Source organism: Camelus dromedarius, chromosome 4 (assembly GCF_036321535.1).
Source record: "Camelus dromedarius isolate mCamDro1 chromosome 4, mCamDro1.pat, whole genome shotgun sequence".
NCBI lineage: Eukaryota > Metazoa > Chordata > Mammalia > Artiodactyla > Camelidae > Camelus > Camelus dromedarius.
Genome location: NC_087439.1, coordinates 18,506,859 through 18,524,716, shown reverse-complemented (window position 1 = coordinate 18,524,716; position 17,858 = coordinate 18,506,859). Strand labels below are relative to the sequence as shown.

Sequence of the window (17,858 nt, the reverse complement as noted above, 5' to 3'; positions counted from 1 at the left end):
TTATTTGTTGTTTTCTCTTGCTAATTTTAATATTTTCTCTTTATCCTTAATTTTTGTCAATTTGATGACTATGTGCCTTGGTTTGTTCCTCTTTGGGTTGATACTGTGTCTAAGCAAATTTTTTTGTTGAAGCAAATCATACATAGAGAGTGTATAAATCAAAAGTGTACGGCTCAGTTAACTTTCAGTGAACATGTCTATGTAACCTATACCCAGATTAGGAAGTCGAACATTCCTTACTAGCACCTCCAAAAGCTTCTCTTTGTGCTTTTTTTACAGTCACTACTATCCTCCTCTGAGGATAACTTTTTTTTTTCATGGCCATGTACTCTAACCATACTTCTCCTGATGGTTTGGTTAGGTTGTCTTCAAACTTTTTTTTTTCCTCCCAGATACATAACTATCAGTGAATGTATCACCATGATTGACTCATTCTATTGATGAACAAGTAGATAGTTTCCAATATGGGTTTTTAATGGGATGTACGTATCTTTTGGTTCATATGATGTATGTGCGTGTACATTTCTGTCTGACGTGTGCCTAAGAATGGAATTGTTGGGTCATAGATTGTACCTGTGCTCAGTTTGGTAAAGACTGAAAAGTGGTTTTCCATAATGGTTGTATCAATTTATATTCCCAACAGCAGTGAATGAAAGTTGTCTACATTCTTAACACTCAGTATTGTCGGTCCTTTTAGCCATTCTTGTGAATTTATGGTGCTGTCTCATATTTTACGTCTGTATGTGAGAGGGATAGTATGAGAAAACCAAAATGCCACTGCAATTTTGTACAGAGAAAATCTTCTACGTATGTCAAGAAGACTGACTTATTGATTTACCTCATCTTGATTGGCTTAGGTCCAGCCTAAACATGTAAAGGAAGCTTTCAGGTTACTGAATAAATCAATCATCCGTGTAGAAACACCTGATGTTAATCTAGATCAAGAAGAAGATGCCCAAATGGAAGTAGATGAGGGCCCAGATGGCATCAATGGTGAGTTGTTTGTTCATGACTGTTCTGGAATTAGGGACCAAAATGTTCTGAGATGTCACGGTATCTGTGCACTTATTGATGGTAATGAAGTCTATGTAGCAAAACGGTGGAAAATGGATAATGAATTTTATTAACTGTTTATAAGTTAAAATACAACTAAATAGTTGATACAAAATATATATGCTTGAAAGATTGAGAAAATAACACCAAAATGCGGGTAGTAGATTTAATTCTTCTGACTTTATTTGTATTGTTATTTTGTTTTTGAATTAAAAACATTATCTTGAGTACATTAAGAGACAGACACCAAATTTAAAAATTTATAATACTGCAAATGCAATTTTAGATCATGAAATCTTATCTCCCATTCTTCCCATTCCTTCCAAATTAGTTTTTGACTTCACTAGTAGCATTTGTAAATTTGCTTCTAATTTGTTTGTAAAATGTTTAAATACTGAGTACAAGTGTTTGCTTCTTTTGAAATTAGTATTAAAATGTAAGAAGCATATTTATAAACATTTGATAGGGGAATGTTGGAGGCACAGAAACAAGATTCAAACAGTTGATATTTCACTTAGGTCATGCTGACAGCCCTGCTCCTGTGAATGGAATCAACAGCCACAGTGAAGACATGAACCAAGACTCTGTTCCAAAAGCCACCTTAAGGCTGGGCTTCTCTGAATACTGTCGAATCTCTAATCTTATTGTGCTTCACCTCAGAAAGATGGAAGAAGGTGAGGCTCTGCCTAATGCTGCTCACATGCTGAGTCGTTTACATAAGCTGTATTCACATAAGCCACTTCTGATTGCTAAAGATTGTATTCATTTGTCAGAAGAGATGATAAATTGTTAACCAAGCTCACTTTGGCAAACAAAATCTAGGGAGTGTCAGCATATCTACCAGCCTGGACATTTCCCAAGTTTGTTGTCAAAGGTTTATGAATAATTCTTGTTAATGTCCTTGGCCTATTTTAGTTTTGTGAAGCATAATTTGGGATCTGATAATATATAAAGAAGCACTTAACATGTTTTTACAGATGCAAAATCACTGTTCCTCACAACAGCTTTGTTTAAAATGGATGGACTCCTAGGATATTTATATTTCATAGACAAGTATTTAAACTCAAAAAGCAGTACATTCCAGACTAGGAATGAAGTAAAATCCTCATTTCTCCATAGGTGAAGTGTGATATCTGGACACTAGTACCCTTCTTATTTTTTTTTAACATTTTTTATTGATTTATAATCATTTTACAATGTTGTGTTACCCTTCTTATTTTTAACTGCTTTACCATGCTATCCAAGTTTTCTCTAGCCACAAGGCAGAAGGAAAAGTGATGAAATCAAGGCGGTGAACTTAAACTTCAATTTGGTGATTAACCATCGGCTAATTCAGTATGCTGGCTTCCAGACAGTCTCTTCACAGTGTCCTAACTGATGAAGGACAAGAACACCAGAAACTGTCTCAGCTTATTAAAGATTTGGGCCCTTTAGTTCTACCCTCTTTCCCTTGAGAACTGTGGACCAGTGGGAAGGAGAAAGGAAGCAGCAAAGAAGCCACTAGGACAGACAGGTTTTAGTCCCAGTCCCTTCTCACATAAAAAGATTTGGGAGCTCACACGTTCTTGTGTTCACATCATTCTACTTCTCATGCAGCTAAGTTTTAAACATAGCAAACCACTGATGAAGCAAAGATATGATTAGCGCCCAGACACTGTCTGTGTTCCACAGATAAATTCTACTAGGTCTTCTTCCTTTCCCTAAAAAAAGAAAAAAGACACTATTCACCCGGCCAAGTAAACTATTAATTCTCAGTTGTCAGATAGACAGCTGTTTTCTAGCCTAGCATAGGGAGCAAAACTTAAAACCAAGGAGGTTACTTACTTAAAAACATTTGGACAAACCACTGAAATTTGAGTACAGCCATAATAAAACTTCAAAGGCATTATCATCAGTAAAGCTAGAATTTTCCTATTTTGAATTTATATTTTATTAACAATTGCTAGAATCAAGACTAAATGGATTGAGTTTTCCTTTATTATTCTTTATTTCTATGATAGTTAAAATACTATCCAGGTTCCAACTCTTTTCGTGAATTTAGAGTTCTGCTTTGGACTCTAAAGGGCAGATAGTTCAGTCAATAAGGATTGATCTTGCTGGAGCAAATTGGTAATATTTTTATTTTGAGTGAACACCTTTGGATTTCATGCTTTGGTTGACCTCAGTGTTCCCCTTTCCAAAGAGGAACGGTTATATTTCAGCAGTTTTACCTGCTATGACTTCATTCCTAATTTATGCCTTCAATTGCTGTTGACAAACATTGTCATAGGTGGTGAAGCATAAGAACGTGCAAGAAACACCTCCATACTTTGAAATCTTCATAGCTTTAGGACACTTGTTTCTTATAATGTGTTTTTTTAGGTTTTTCTCTTCAGGATGAAGTATGGCATACTTTAATTCAAATAATATGGCAGGTTATGTTCGACTTACGCTGGAACATTGGAGACTATTTCAGCAGATGTACTTTAAGACAGGTTGATGATTATCTAATCAGTACATTGTCTTGTGTTTGCAAAATTAAAGAATTGGCAATAGTTTGCTACAAGGATAATTTAATCCTTTTTTATTTACTTATTTATTTTTTCAGAAGATGATGAGTCTGCATTAAAGAGAAGTGAACTTGTTAACTGGTACTTGAAAGAAATCGAGTCAGAAATAGATTCTGAAGAGGAACTGATAAACAAAAAGAGAATCATAGAGAAAGTCATTTATCGACTCACCCACTATGTACGTATAGAGCTACGCTTGGTGGACTATTAATGAGGGAGGGAGTTCATGCCTCATATCTGTGTAGGTTCATTAGACGTTCATTTATTTTGAATCAGTAGGGTCTAGTCAGAATTAGGAGTTGTTTATCAAGAGAGAATTAACAACAATTAATTGACTTATTTCTCTCTGCTAAAATAAGCAGAACTTAGGTTAAAGCTGGGAAGTTGAATTTAAGGTCTTCCTATTTGAGTGTTTTTAAGCTTTGTTTTCCACTCTCTTTACCATAAACCTTTAACCTTCCTGACCACTGTCACCTATTTTCTGCTTTTTATCTTCCTCGTGTTCTTACCTCCCCCATTACCCAGCTTACAGTCTATCCTATAATCACTTTTTCCTTATACTTTCAACTTTATTCTCTTTTTATATTACTTGCTTGGCGAAACTCCAGCTTTGGCTAAATCTAATTCATTTACTATACCTATATCTAAGCAGTTAAAAGTATCTGGAGAAAAGCATACAACCATATGCCCACTCTTATTTTAAATTCATGACCACAAATCTCAAGTGGATAGTTTTTTACTTCTGTCTTGTCAACCTCACAGTAGCACTGCCTGCTGCTATTACTTTTTCCTAGTCAGTTCATTCTCCTACTCTATTAAAGGACCATTGCATACATACATTCTTGCTACTCAAATCAGTTGATCATTTTCAGTATTCAGCCTATTGGCAGCACCTGTCATAGCTGATCACTCTTTCTGGAAATATTGTGTTCACGTGGCTTCTAAGTCACCATATTCTCCTGAGTCTTCTCCTTCTCACTAGTTATTTCCTTTTAGTTTCTCTTCTTGTGTCTTTCTCTTGTCACTTTTTCAGTGGAGTGCTATGCTTAGTCCTCAGACCTCTCTTCTATTTACATTCATTACCTAAGTGATCTCATTCAGTGGCATAAATTTAAAACCATCTGCAGTGGCCCCCAGATTTATTTTTCCAGCTCTTGCCTGTCCTCTAAATTCCTAATGGATGTAGCTAGCTGCCTACTTGTAAATTAATAGGCACCTCACACTTACTATGTTCAAAACAGTTTTTCCCTGCAGTGTTTCATTTACTATTTTTTTAGGCCATTCACCTTAAAATTATTGTTTATTCCTTGGTTCTACTTTCCCCTCACAGCTTCTCATTTTAGCAGCAAATTCTGTGAGCCCTGCATTCCTTATGAGTATTCTCTGTTCTTGTCTCACCACTGTCATATTTACCCAAGCCTCCATGCTTGGACTTCCACAGGAGCCTCTCAACTGTCCCCCCTTGCACTGGTCTCTGCCCAGCACCAGGCAGATCTTTAACAAATCAAATTGTCATAGTGCCCTACCTTCCAGTCTTTCCTTCCCTCAGGTTTAGAATAAAATCCATTCTCTGTACTGTGGCCTGCAGAACCCTACACAAGCAAGCCCCCGCCTACCTTGTCTACCTCTTACATAGCCTCTTCTTGCCCATTCTGCTTAGTGACACTGGCCTTGTCACTCTTCCTTAGACACACAAAACATGAAGGCCTTTGCACTTGTCTGTTGTCTCTTAGCCCAGATCCCTTCTCATTCTGATGTCTGTTCAAACGTTACCTTCTCAAAGTTCTTGCCTAGCCTGTTAACACAGCAGCCTCTTCCTTGCTATCACCCCCTTACCCTACTTTGTGTTTCTTCATAGTGCTTATCATCGTATGGCAGTGTAGTCTTTGTGTTTAGTCTGTCTCTCTTATTAACATGCAAGCACCGTGGGGACAGGGACTTTGTTTTGTTAACCACTATATCCCCAGGATTTACAGTGGTACCTAGCTCATAGAGTGGTCAAATATTTGTTGAATGATTGGATTTTTCTCTTCAAATGGCAGAGATTGCAGTTCACTTCATAGTGCTCACTATATAAATATTATAGGTGTCACATAGAAGGGTTTGTTATCTGAAAAACTATTTCCCTGTAGAAATAGATGAGTCTACGATTACAGGTATTTTAGGAGTGGGGGGTGGGAAGAGCTATTCCATTCAAAATTTAATAAATAATAATGTATAAAAATAAAGCCAACCTAGGGTGGTATGTGCTCAAAATTGTCTATCTAGTGGTGAGCAACATGTTTGCACCAGGCCAGCCCTTCCCTCCCTTGTGGCCCTGGGATCAGTGTAAGATAAAATGACCCACACAAGAAAACCTATGCTGGGACATGTGAAACTAACTGATCTAAATTGGACTTACCTTTTTAAGTTTGACTCACTGCCTGAGCTAACTCACTACAAAAGACTAGGGAACTTGTACTGTGCTGATTAAATGCTTCCTTTTACGGTATGTTAGTATATGGAGTGAGTGCTTAGAAGTGTCCAGCCTCTCTCAGTAGTCGTAGTGCACATACTGTGGGACTTTTCCACCTTCTTAAGATCAAGTTGTTGTTTCCTAAGTTCCACCTTGTGGGCCTTGGGTAGGAGGCGTTCTCATTTGTGGACATATTAGACTGACTTATAGACACATCATGGCTTGAAATCTGTCATCAAGTATATGAATGCCACATGGCATGTTCTACTTTTTGTATTATTAGCTAATGGATCAGAGTGAAATATTTTCATGTTAATTATCTTTAGATTCTATTTCTAACTGAATTATGAATGGCTCATATATGAAAGAGTTCAATGGCCAGTAATTAAAAGTGAAATTAAACACTAGTATCAGTGAATTAAGTGAATTAAACACTTGTATCAGTGATAAAGCTGTGTGATAAACATACTTATCAGAAGATTTTATATAATTGCATGATCATAAAATTCATGTTACGTTCTATCTTTTCTGAAGTTATATTTACAACTACTTGATGTAATATACTAGGAAACCTGATTAAAATCATACTGTCTATTGATCTTTTATATTTCTTAATTTTTCAGAAGAGACTTATTGTATGAAAAGGTCTATATCCTAATGGGAAGATGATTTAGCAGAAACTTGATAAAGTATTTTTAGGTGTAGTCCTTTTTCTGAGAGAGTTTCTAGAGGGAAATGAAAGAAAATGTTGGTAGCAAACATTCAGAAGAGAGGGTCAAGTCCTGTGTTTCTGAGCATTCTTACAGTACTGCTAGACATCTGAGGACAAATGTTTGTGTTTCATAGGATCATGTTCTAATTGAACTCACCCAAGCTGGATTGAAAGGCTCCACAGAAGGAAGTGAGAGCTATGAAGAAGATCCCTACTTAGTAGTTAACCCCAACTACTTGCTGGAAGATTGAGCTATTGAAAGTAACCAAAGAAACTATGTACCTCCACCTGTTGCCTGGAGTTTGGATGGGGGTCTACTAGCCAGAGAAGTTCTGCTTCTGAAAGGGATGCTTCAAGAGGATTTACTTTGAGGAACAAGAACCAAGTTCTGTGTCACATCTCTGTCATGCATTTTTATACCAACACAGGTTTTATCATTTTGTTTAGTGTGCTTCTTGTCTAAGTGAAGTTGGATTGCAATAATGTGTCATTTCTATAACTAAGACCTTTTCATGTGTAGGGAAAGGTCCTGTTGCTTTATGATGCATAGTATCTTATTGGGGAAATAACTGTTTTCAGTTGCCAACTACTGCTTTTTTTCACCAAAATAACTTTTTTTGCAGTTGTCTATTGGATTTATTTTTATTCTACTCAAATTACTGCTTCCATCTATTCATGAATATGAATCTTTTCCTTTATTTTTGATCTGGAGTGAGAGGGTGGAAATACGGCATTATGGTAAACATTTGATGTAGGTTCCTATTAGGAGAGTCCTTATTAGTCCTTTTATTAGTGTGAAAGCTAAGAGGTCTTCAACAGGTTAATTCCAGTCCTATTTGTTTTTTTGTTTTTTTTAAGATAGTTTATGAAAATAAAAGGTTTATTATACTTTTTTCAGTACTCATTTATAACTTTTTAAACTTATGTATCCTATAGTTAAACTCTCAGAATTATTTTCTAATGGCTTTTTTAAGGGAAATATGTTATTTTCTATATTACAAACCACTGCTACATTTTATGGCTTTCTTCCAGAAAAAAATTACTGCTGTTTATGGTAATAACAGTCCCTGAGACTTAGCTGTGATCAGTATGTTCATGATATAGCTGTTCCTATTGAAGCTTTTGACAACAGGTGGCGTTCTGGGCCTGCGGAGTCAGGTAGGGAGCGTTTGTATGTGGTATGTAAGTTCACTAATAGAAACTTAATGTTCCACTGGCTTGAAAACATTAGGGTATAGGAGGCTGGAAATGTATAGAGAGATGTTGCATAGCTAGCAGACGCAGGGTGTAAGCTCCTGGGAAAACTTCCTAATTAATGGGAGTAGTAGAGGCTGTTGGGATGAGGAAACCTTGGGGTACATGATCCCAGTCATCCTGTGGAGACAGTTAGGACATGCTAGTATAAGGGTTGGATTAATTAGTCAGGACATTCAGTAACAGGTGACAGAATGAATAACTAATGAAAACCCAGGAGACAGAAAGAAAGAGCCCCCTCCCTGCACTGGCTCCCAACTTGATAAAGAAAATTGGGGGAGGAGGTTCTGAAGAGAGAAACAGCTTGACAGGAATTTGAACTTTAATTTGATCAAATATTGAACCAAAGGGAAGTGTAAATCCCAGAAAATAAAAAGTTCCTTTGTGGTGAATTTGTTCTCCCCACTTCTGCCATTAGAGTGGGGAAGCCATTTAATACAACTGAAGTCAGTTTTTGCACATCTGAATAAGTGTGCTTATTCATCTACATGTTACTTGTCAGGAAAGTGAAGTGGATGATGGAGTACATACAAGATCTTTACAAAGAAAATTAGACAAGTATTCAGTAGATGTATAGATGTAACTTGTTCCTGAATAGGAAGTCTTGAATATTGTAAATTGTCAACTGATCCATAAATTTAATGTGTTTTTAACTAAATCCCGACAGATGTCCATCAATAAGGAAATGACTATAAAAACTGATAAAGCGTGCTGTGGGTTATACAAACAAAAATGAGGGAAATCAAGATGTTTAAAATGGAAATATCTCCAGGACACATGAAAAAGAAAATGTGCAAATAAAGCCATGGTGCTCCTAAATATATAAAGCAAATACTAACAGAACCAAGGGAGAATAGACAACAAAACAATAATAATAGGGGACGTTAGTACCCTACTTTCATAAAAGGATAGATCATCCAAACAGATTATCAGTAAGAAAGAATTCACCTTAACATGTAACAGCAGATGGACTTAACAGACTATACAGGACATTCCTTCCAAAAGCAACAGAATACAAATTCTTCTCAAGCACACATGGAACATTTTCCAGGATATATCATATGTTAGGCCACAAAACAAGAAGAAACCTGAAGATTTCACAAATACGTGGCAATTAAGCAACATACTGAACAACAGGAACTCGAAAGAGAAAAAATGAGACAAATGAAATGGAAATAAATATGCCAAAATTCATGGGATGCAGCAAAAGCAGTTCTAATAGGGATAAGTGCTTGAAACAAGAAAGATCTCAACCAAACTTTATATCTCAGGAAACAAGAAAACAAAAACAAATGAAGCCTACAGTTAGTAAAGAAAGGAAATAAATGAAGATCAGAGAGGAAATAAATGAAATAGAGACTAAAAAGAGAGCAATGAAACTAAGAGCTAGGTTTTTTCTTTTTAAGATAAAATTGAGAAAACTTTAGCTAGACTCACAAAAAATGGAGGACTCAAAATCAGGAATGATTACAACTAATACCACAGAAATACAAAGAATCATAATTGTTACTATGAACAGTTATTCACCAAAAAACTGGACAACCTAGAAGAGGTGGATAAATTCCTAGAAACATACCCTACCAAGATTGAATCATGGTGCAACAGAAGATCTGAGTAGGCTGGTTAGGAATAAGGAGATTGAGTCAACAGTCAACCTTCCAACAAACTAAAGTCCAGGAACATCTGGCTTCACTGGTGACTTCTACCAAACATTTAAAAGAATTAATACCAGTCCTTCTCAAACACTTCCCAAAAATGGAAGAGGAGGGACCACTTCCAAAGTCATTTTATGAATTACCCTTATACCAAAATCAGTCAAGGATGCCTAAAGAAAGGAAAATCACAAGCTGATATCCCTAATGTATATAGATGCAAAAATCCTCAACAAAACATTAGCAAAGTTAATTCAACAATATGTTTAAATGATCATACAGCAGGATCAACTGTGATTTATTCCAGGGATGCAAGGATGGTTCAACATACACCAGGTTAATAAAATGAAGGATAAAAATCATAGTCATCACAGTAGATGCAAAAAAAAAAAAAAAGCATTTGACAGAATTCAGCATCCACTTATGGTTTTTAAAACTCTCAACAAAATGAATATAGAGGGAATGTACCTCAACATAATAAAGGCCATAAGTGGTAAGCCCACAGCTAATAACATCTTAAGTAAGATCAGGAACGAGACAAGGATGCCCACTCACCACTTTTATTCAATATAGTGTTGGAATCCAAGCCAGAGCATTTAGACAAGAAAAGGAAAAAATACCCAAATCAGAAAGAGGTGAAATTTTCACTATTTACAGGTGATATGATATTAAATATAGAGAACCATAAATAAAGACCACCAAAAAACTGTTGGAACTGATCAACAAATTCAGCAAAGCTGCAGGATATAAAATCAATATGCAAAGATGTTCCATTTCTATATACCAATAACAGTATCACAAAGAAGAAAATGATCCCATGTGCAGTTGCATAATAATAAAATAATTAGGAATAAATTTAACTGAAGAGGTAAAAGACCTGTACACTGAAACTATAAGACAGTGGTGAAAAATTGAAAAAGACGTAAGTGGAAAGGTATTCCATGCTTATGAATTGAGAGAATTAATATTGTTAAAATCCCCATACTATCCAGAGGATTCTACATGATCAGTGCAATCTCAAAATTCCAATGGCATTTTCACGTAAAAAGAATAATCATAAATTTTGCATGGAACCACAAAGACCCTGAATAGCCAAAACAATGTTGAGGAAGAACAAAGCTGGAGGCATCATGCCTCTTGATTTCAAACTAATACAAAGGTATAGTAATTAAAACATGGTATTGGTGTAAAAACAGACGTATAGATCAGTGGGACAGAATAGAGAGCCCAGAAATAAACCCACACATAGTCTATTAATTTACAACAAAGGAGCCAAAATACATGGTAGGGTAAACACAGTCTTGTCTATAAATGGTGTTGGTAAAACTAGATCACTACTTTACATCATATGTAAAAATTAAGATAGATTAAAGACTTGAACACAAAATCTAAAATCACAAACCTAGAAGAAAACACAAGTGGTAAGCTCCTTGACATCAGTCTTGGCAATGATTTTTTAGATTTGACACTAAAGCAAAGGCAACAAAAGCAAAAATAAATGGATAGGACTACATCAAACTAAAATGCTTCTGCACAGCAGAGAAAACCATCAGTCAAATGGAAAAGAATGGGATAAAATGCAAATCACATATCCGATAAGGGGTTAATATCCAAAATTTATAAAGAACTCAACTCAATAACAAAACAATATGACTTAAAAATGGGCAAATGATCTGAATAGATATTTTTCCAAAGAAGATGCAGATTGCCGACAGGTACATGAAAAGGTGCTCTACATCACTAATCACCATGGAAATAAAAATCAAAACCACAATGAGATATCAAGTTACACCTGTTAGAAAGGCTATTATCAAAAAAAAAAAATGACGAGGTTGTGGAGAAAAGGAACACTTGTGTATTATTGGTGAGAACCACCATGGAAAACAATATAGAGGTTTCTCAATAAACTAGAAAGAGAACTACTATGTGATCCAGCAATTCCACTTCTAGGTATTTATCCAAAAAGAAAGAAAATGCTAACTTAAAAAGATACATGCATCCTTGTGTTCATTGCCACATTATTTATAATAGCCAAGACATAGAAGCAACCCAAGTGTTCACTGATGGATGAATGGATAAAGAAAATGTATGTATGTACAATGGAATGTTATTCAGCCCTAAAAAGAAGGCAGTCTTGCCATTTGTGACAACATGGATAGACCTGGAAGACTGAAATAAGTCAGACAGAGAAAGACAAATAGTGTATGGTCTCATATGTGAAATCTAAAAAAATTAAAAAGTGAAATAAAAATTGAACACATAGAAGAGACTGGTGGTTGTCAGAGGTAGAGGTGGTAAGTGGGTGAAGGTGGTCAAAAGGTACAAACTTCCAGTTAACAAAAATAAGTCATGGGGATGTAACATACACCATGGTGACTATAGTTACTACTCTATTTGAAAGTTGCTAAGAGAGTAAATCTTAAACATTCTCAACATACACACACATAAATTTGTGCAATGGATGTTGACTAGACTTGTGATCTTTGTGCAGTGCATACAATCATGTTGTACACCTGAAACAAACATGTTACGTGTTATTTATATCTCAATTTTTAAAATTAATTTTTAAAAGATATATGAGCTTTTCCTATAACTTTGCAGTAGAATAGGGAAAAATAGATTATCAGCTAGAGAAGGGATTAATATCCAGAACAAATAAGCTGCAGATAGATGAACATACTATATACATATATATATATATATATATATATATATACACACATACATATATATCTAATTTCAAGATATTTATTTTCTCAATTGATAGTGGTAAAAAGATTATTTCTCAAAATGGATACAGAGCTGATACAAATCAATTTTTAAATCATTCATAATTATAAAAGCACTAATGATTTGATACTATTATAATAGTGTTGGTGGGTTTGTGGGGAATTTGATGTCATATACTACCGGTAGGAGTGTAAATTAGGACGCTTCTTTCAGAGACAAATTTGTCAGTACCATTAGAAGTTAAAACATGACTGACTACTCTATAATCCAACAATTGTATTCTTCGATATGTCCATGATCAGGTACCTATGTGTGTATGGAAAAAGGCACATATGACATTCACTGTGACATTGTGACACTGAAAATAGAAAACAACATAAAACCTAATCAACAAAATGCTGATCATGCAAGGTCATACAGTGCAGCTCTTGAGTAAGATACATCAATTTTTACACAATGTGGAAAGATATCCAAGGTGTACTATAAGGTAAAAATGCCAGTTGTAGACCAATACTCACATTATAGTACCTCTTATTTTGTAAACTAGTTAGGTAAAACTATATTCTTTATGTAAATATACATATGTAGTAAATAGTGGATACTTATTAGGAAGTAGCTAGGCTACCTTGAAAATTCCACTAAATGAAATAAAACAAAATGTGTGTTTATGTGTGTGTGTGTGTGTATAAACATATATTTCCAAGAAAATTCCAGGAAAAAGAATGATAGGAGAGGCCATGTCCTATCAAAGTGAAAAGTACCACCCAGATATAGAAATTAAAGTAGTGTGGTATTGGCATAGGAATAGATAGTCAAGCAGTAGAAAGTCTAGAAACAGATGTCTAGGCAGATATTTAATTTCTGACAGGTGGCATTTCAAATAGTGGGGGCAGAAGGATAAACAAGTTAGAAATTGATAAACCCTGCCAACAACATAAAGTTAAAATTCAAGATGGGCTAAAGATTAGAAACAGTATGGAAATAATAGGGTTGACACGAGCTTTCAAAAATATGGTAACAATATATTTTAAAAGACATAAACCTGGGTGTTAAAAATGGGGAAATTTTTTCTGTTATATTTTAATTGACATGTAGTTGATTTACAATACTGTGTTAGTTACTGGTGTACGGCATGGATTCAGTTATATTTTTTCCCTTTTTTTTCATTATAGGTTATTACAAGATACTGAATATAGTTCACTGTGCTATACAATAGGACCTTGTTTTTTACCTATTTTATATATAGTAGTTTGTATCTACAAATCCCAAACTCCTAATTTATCCTTCCCCCAACTTTCTCCTTTGGTAACCATAAGTTTGTTTTCTGTCTATGAGTCTGTTCTGTTTTGTAAGTTCACTTGTGTCATTTTTTTAGATGCCACATATAAGTCATATCATGATATTTTTCTTCTCTTTCTGGCTTACTTCATTTAGTATGACAATCTCTAGGACCATCCATGTTGCTGCAAATGGCATTATTTCATTCTTTTTATGGCTGAATAGTATTCCATTGGGTATGTGTGTGTGTGTTTGTGTGTGTGTGTGTGTATCACAACTTCTTTACCCATTCATCTGTCAATAGACATTTAGTTTTCTTCCATGTTTTGGCTATTGTAAATAGTGCTGCTGTGAACACTGGAGTGCATGTATCTTTTGAAATTAGAGTTTTCTCCAGAAATATGCCCAGGAGTGGGATTGCTGGATCATAGGGTCAGTCTATTTTTAGTTTTTTAAGGAATCTCCACACTGTTTTCCATAGTGGCTGGATCAAATACATTCCCACCAACAGTATAGGGAGGGTTCCCTTTTGTCCTCACTCTCTTCAGCATTTATCGTTTGTAGACTTATTAATGATGGCCGTTCTGACCAGTGTGAGATGATACCACATTGTAGTTTTGATTTGCATTTCTCTGTTCTATCATGTTTTGATAAATGATATCCAAACACTGTTAAGAATTTTTATATCAGTAATATATTAAAATAAGAATTGTACAAAGGATATGAACAGAAATCTCAGAACAACAAATAGCCAATTAACATGAAGAGCTACCCCTCTTAACAGAAAAAAAAAAAAGTATCAAAAATGTGAAGTTTTATAACAGGTATTAGCAAACAAGAGATTTAGACATACTTCTAACTGTAGGTAGGATTTAAACTTGAAGAAGCCTGTTTTGGAAGCCTATATGGATTGCAACCAGAATTCCAAATGGGCATGCTATTGAGTCAGTAACTTAATTTCTAAGAATCTATCTTAAAGAAATGTGGACAAAAATGTGTAACTATATATATATTCATTTGCAACATATTAAAATTAATAACCAACCAGTGTTCAAAATGCAAAAGGTTAAATTATGGCACAACCTTACTGTGGAATGCTATGCGTCTGTTAAAAAGAAGCAGGTCTATACATTCTTATACAAATATAACTCCAAGCGCTGTTAAATGGGAGAATAAAGCTGAGGAATGATATGTGTGACATAATCCCATATGTGTTAAATTATATATTTAAAATGTTATACACTTAGTTATGTTTGCATTTGTGTATATATATTAATAGCCATCATTGAGTTGTATTGTTCTAAATATGCTAATGAATGACCTCATTTAATTATAACAACCTATCTATCCCCATTTTACAGATGAGTAAACTGAAGGACAGAGAAACTAAGTAACTTTCGTCAGATGAGATTCAAACCCTGGCATTCCAACTCCTGAATAACCATTAATCTATACGTAGGAAGAAAACTGGAAGGAAGCGCAGTGTTGAAAGTGCTTACCCTAGAAAGAGGAGGGGAGAGGGCGAGGGGAATCAGTAAGTTTTCATATATATTTCTGTATTGTTTGAATCTTTTGCAAAATGTGTTCATCATTTACTTACATATTTTTAAAAGAGAAAAAAAGTTTGGTGAGGAACTCACTTTTGTCCTGCTGTGTAAACAAATTTTTAAGTAATTTTTATGTAAGAAAAAATGTGGAGAACTTATTTTCTTCAGACACGTTCTAGGTTTCTCTACTGAAATTGTGTGAGAAGTTTGAGGTTTTTATGTTATCTCTTATGGTTTTTACATTTTTTGATATTACACTGATGAACCATGTACTGATTTCATTATTGTAGATAACCAAGTTACATATTAATTGTTAATAATATTTTACAACCTCAGCTGTAGTTATAAAGTAGGTATTCCAAATACTTCCTAACAGTTCCTTGAAGATGGAACTGGCTTGGCGTTTAGTCTTTATTTCCCTCCTAAGTTTTTCGTGCTGGGGCTTAGACTGGGAATCTGATGGAAACTTCATTTCAGCTGCTGGTCCTCTAACCAATGAATTGCTACACAACCTGAGGGGTCCACTGGGAAACCAGGGTTCTCACTTTGGAGCAGGGGACAAAGAAATTTATGTTTGTCACCAGCCACTGCCCACTTTCCTGCCGGAGTACCTCAGCAGTGTTCATGCCTGTAAGATCACCCATTATAAAGTATTTCTGCCATGGGCACAACTTCTCCCAGAAGGAAGCTCCAAGAACCCAGACAAGGAAATGGTGCAGTGCTACCGGCAACTCCTTGAGGCCCTCAAGACTGCGCAGCTTCAGCCCTTGGTGGTCCTGCACCACCAGACCCTCCCTGCCAGCACCATCCAGAGAAGTGAGGCCTTTGCTGATCTCTTTGCTGACTATGCCACCTTTGCCTTCCACTCCTTTGGGGACCTTGCTGAGATCTGGTTCACATTTAGTGACTTGGAGAAAGTGATAATGGAGCTTCCCCACCAGGAATCAAGATCTTCACGTCTCCAGATCCTCACTGATGCCCACAGGAAAGCCTATGAGATTTACCATGAAAAATACACTTCTCAAGGTAAGTACACATGACCCTGATTGCTGACCCACCAGCAGCCTTTATCACCCACCTTCCCCTACTCTCCTTAAAATAGGACTGGGTATTTCTTCCCACTCACCTTCAGTAGTTCCCTCATATCTATTCATTATTGAGAAATTAATACTGTACTGAAGATTTCTCAGTGGAGGTGGGTAGGGGTGTCTTATAATGCGTAGTGCCTACCATTCCCTTTGAAAAATATCTTTTCAGCAGCCGTTGCCCAGTCTTGAGTTTGTGTGACCACCAGTTTTCTTTCTGTCCTCCTTCCTTTTCCAGTCCTACTTCCTTGACTCTTCTTAGGATTCAAAATTGTCTGTCCTCCCTCAGTCTCTCCTTTTCTTATGCAAAGCAACTTACAAGTTCTAATTGAAGCCTACATTCCAGCAGGGGAGACAAATACAAAAATAAAATAATGATATGCTGACAGTGAGAAGAGCTTGATCATAATTGCCCATATTCCTGCTTCATACTAACTTAAAGTTCCAATTGAATAGGTCCAGGCAGAATCAGGACATTAATGATTTTACTAAATTCCTAGGTGAATCTGAGGTACATCAATTTTGAGAACCAATTTTGGATTATATATGCTTTCTCATTTTTATTATAAACTTGTATGTATATTTGTATACATAGTATATAGTATATCTGCATACTTATATATTCTACTTTTGAAACTTAACATTTTATGAGTGTATTCTCATTTTATTAAAAACTCTTTGAAAACATGATTTTCAGTGTTCTTACAGGTTCCCATTTTATGAATGGATCATAAAGTTTAAAATATTCTTTCATATTTATATATGTTTATTTAATATTCACTATTAAAAATTATGTTGCAATGAACATTCTTCTATATAAATGCTTACCTGCCTTCAGATAAATTCTGATTCATAAAAATTGAAATTACTGGGTCAAAAGATGTACATTCTTTAAGACTTTCAGAGATGTTGCTAAATTATTTCCCAGAAAAGTGTAATAGTTTATACCAACCGTTATAAAATTGTTCTTCTGACCCCACTCAGCTTTCAATGATGTAATTATTCTTATCATTGGTGTAGACAGAAGTAATCAATAACCAGTCTATAATAAGAATAGAAGAGAATATTATTCAAGCCAAACTGAGAACTGGATCCTCGGAGATAGCCTCTTAGATAGCTCTGAGGTATTTGGTTTTCAGTGCAGTTTTATGTTTTGTCAAAACGGAAAACTTACATTCCTTCAAAGTTTCAAAAAAAAGACAGATTAGCATGTACACGGCGAGTCTGTTTGGCCTTGGCACCTGGGAAGGGAGCCTTATCATGGAAGAAGTATTAACATTGATGCCCCAGGAAGGCAGGCATTTAGCTCTGTCTTCAAAACAAACATTGTTTACTTCTGGACAATGCATCCTCTTCTTTAATGGTGAAAGTATATGTATAATGTATGTTGAATAGGCTACAAAACAGTATGTTCTAGTTAGCATAACATTTATGTTAAGTCATATAAGCCTAAAAATCTTTCACATATCTCAGTATGTGAAAAATTTCTTCCATCATTGGTAATTTGACAGCTGAAAACTATTATCTCCTTATATGCTTTATC

At 35.3% G+C, this 17,858-nt stretch overlaps 2 protein-coding genes across 2 annotated transcripts in view; both read left to right on the top strand.

Annotated features, from left to right (window-relative positions):
• The window catches only part of MCM6 (minichromosome maintenance complex component 6), a 36,777-nt gene extending 29,120 nt beyond the window's left edge, over window positions 1-7,657 (top strand). Inside the window, exons 14-17 of the mRNA XM_031451339.2 lie at window positions 858-993; window positions 1,572-1,727; window positions 3,641-3,780; window positions 6,904-7,657. Coding sequence (XP_031307199.1) covers window positions 858-993; window positions 1,572-1,727; window positions 3,641-3,780; window positions 6,904-7,020 — 549 coding nt within the window. The 3' untranslated portion in view covers window positions 7,021-7,657. The remainder of the gene's footprint in view (window positions 1-857; window positions 994-1,571; window positions 1,728-3,640; window positions 3,781-6,903) is intronic.
• Window positions 7,658-7,797: 140 nt separating this feature from the next.
• Window positions 7,798-17,858, top strand: part of LCT (lactase) — a 55,566-nt gene continuing 45,505 nt past the window's right edge. Inside the window, exons 1-2 of the mRNA XM_031451338.2 lie at window positions 7,798-7,927; window positions 15,045-16,256. Of these exons, the coding sequence (XP_031307198.1) occupies window positions 15,617-16,256 (640 nt within the window). The 5' untranslated portion in view covers window positions 7,798-7,927; window positions 15,045-15,616. The remainder of the gene's footprint in view (window positions 7,928-15,044; window positions 16,257-17,858) is intronic.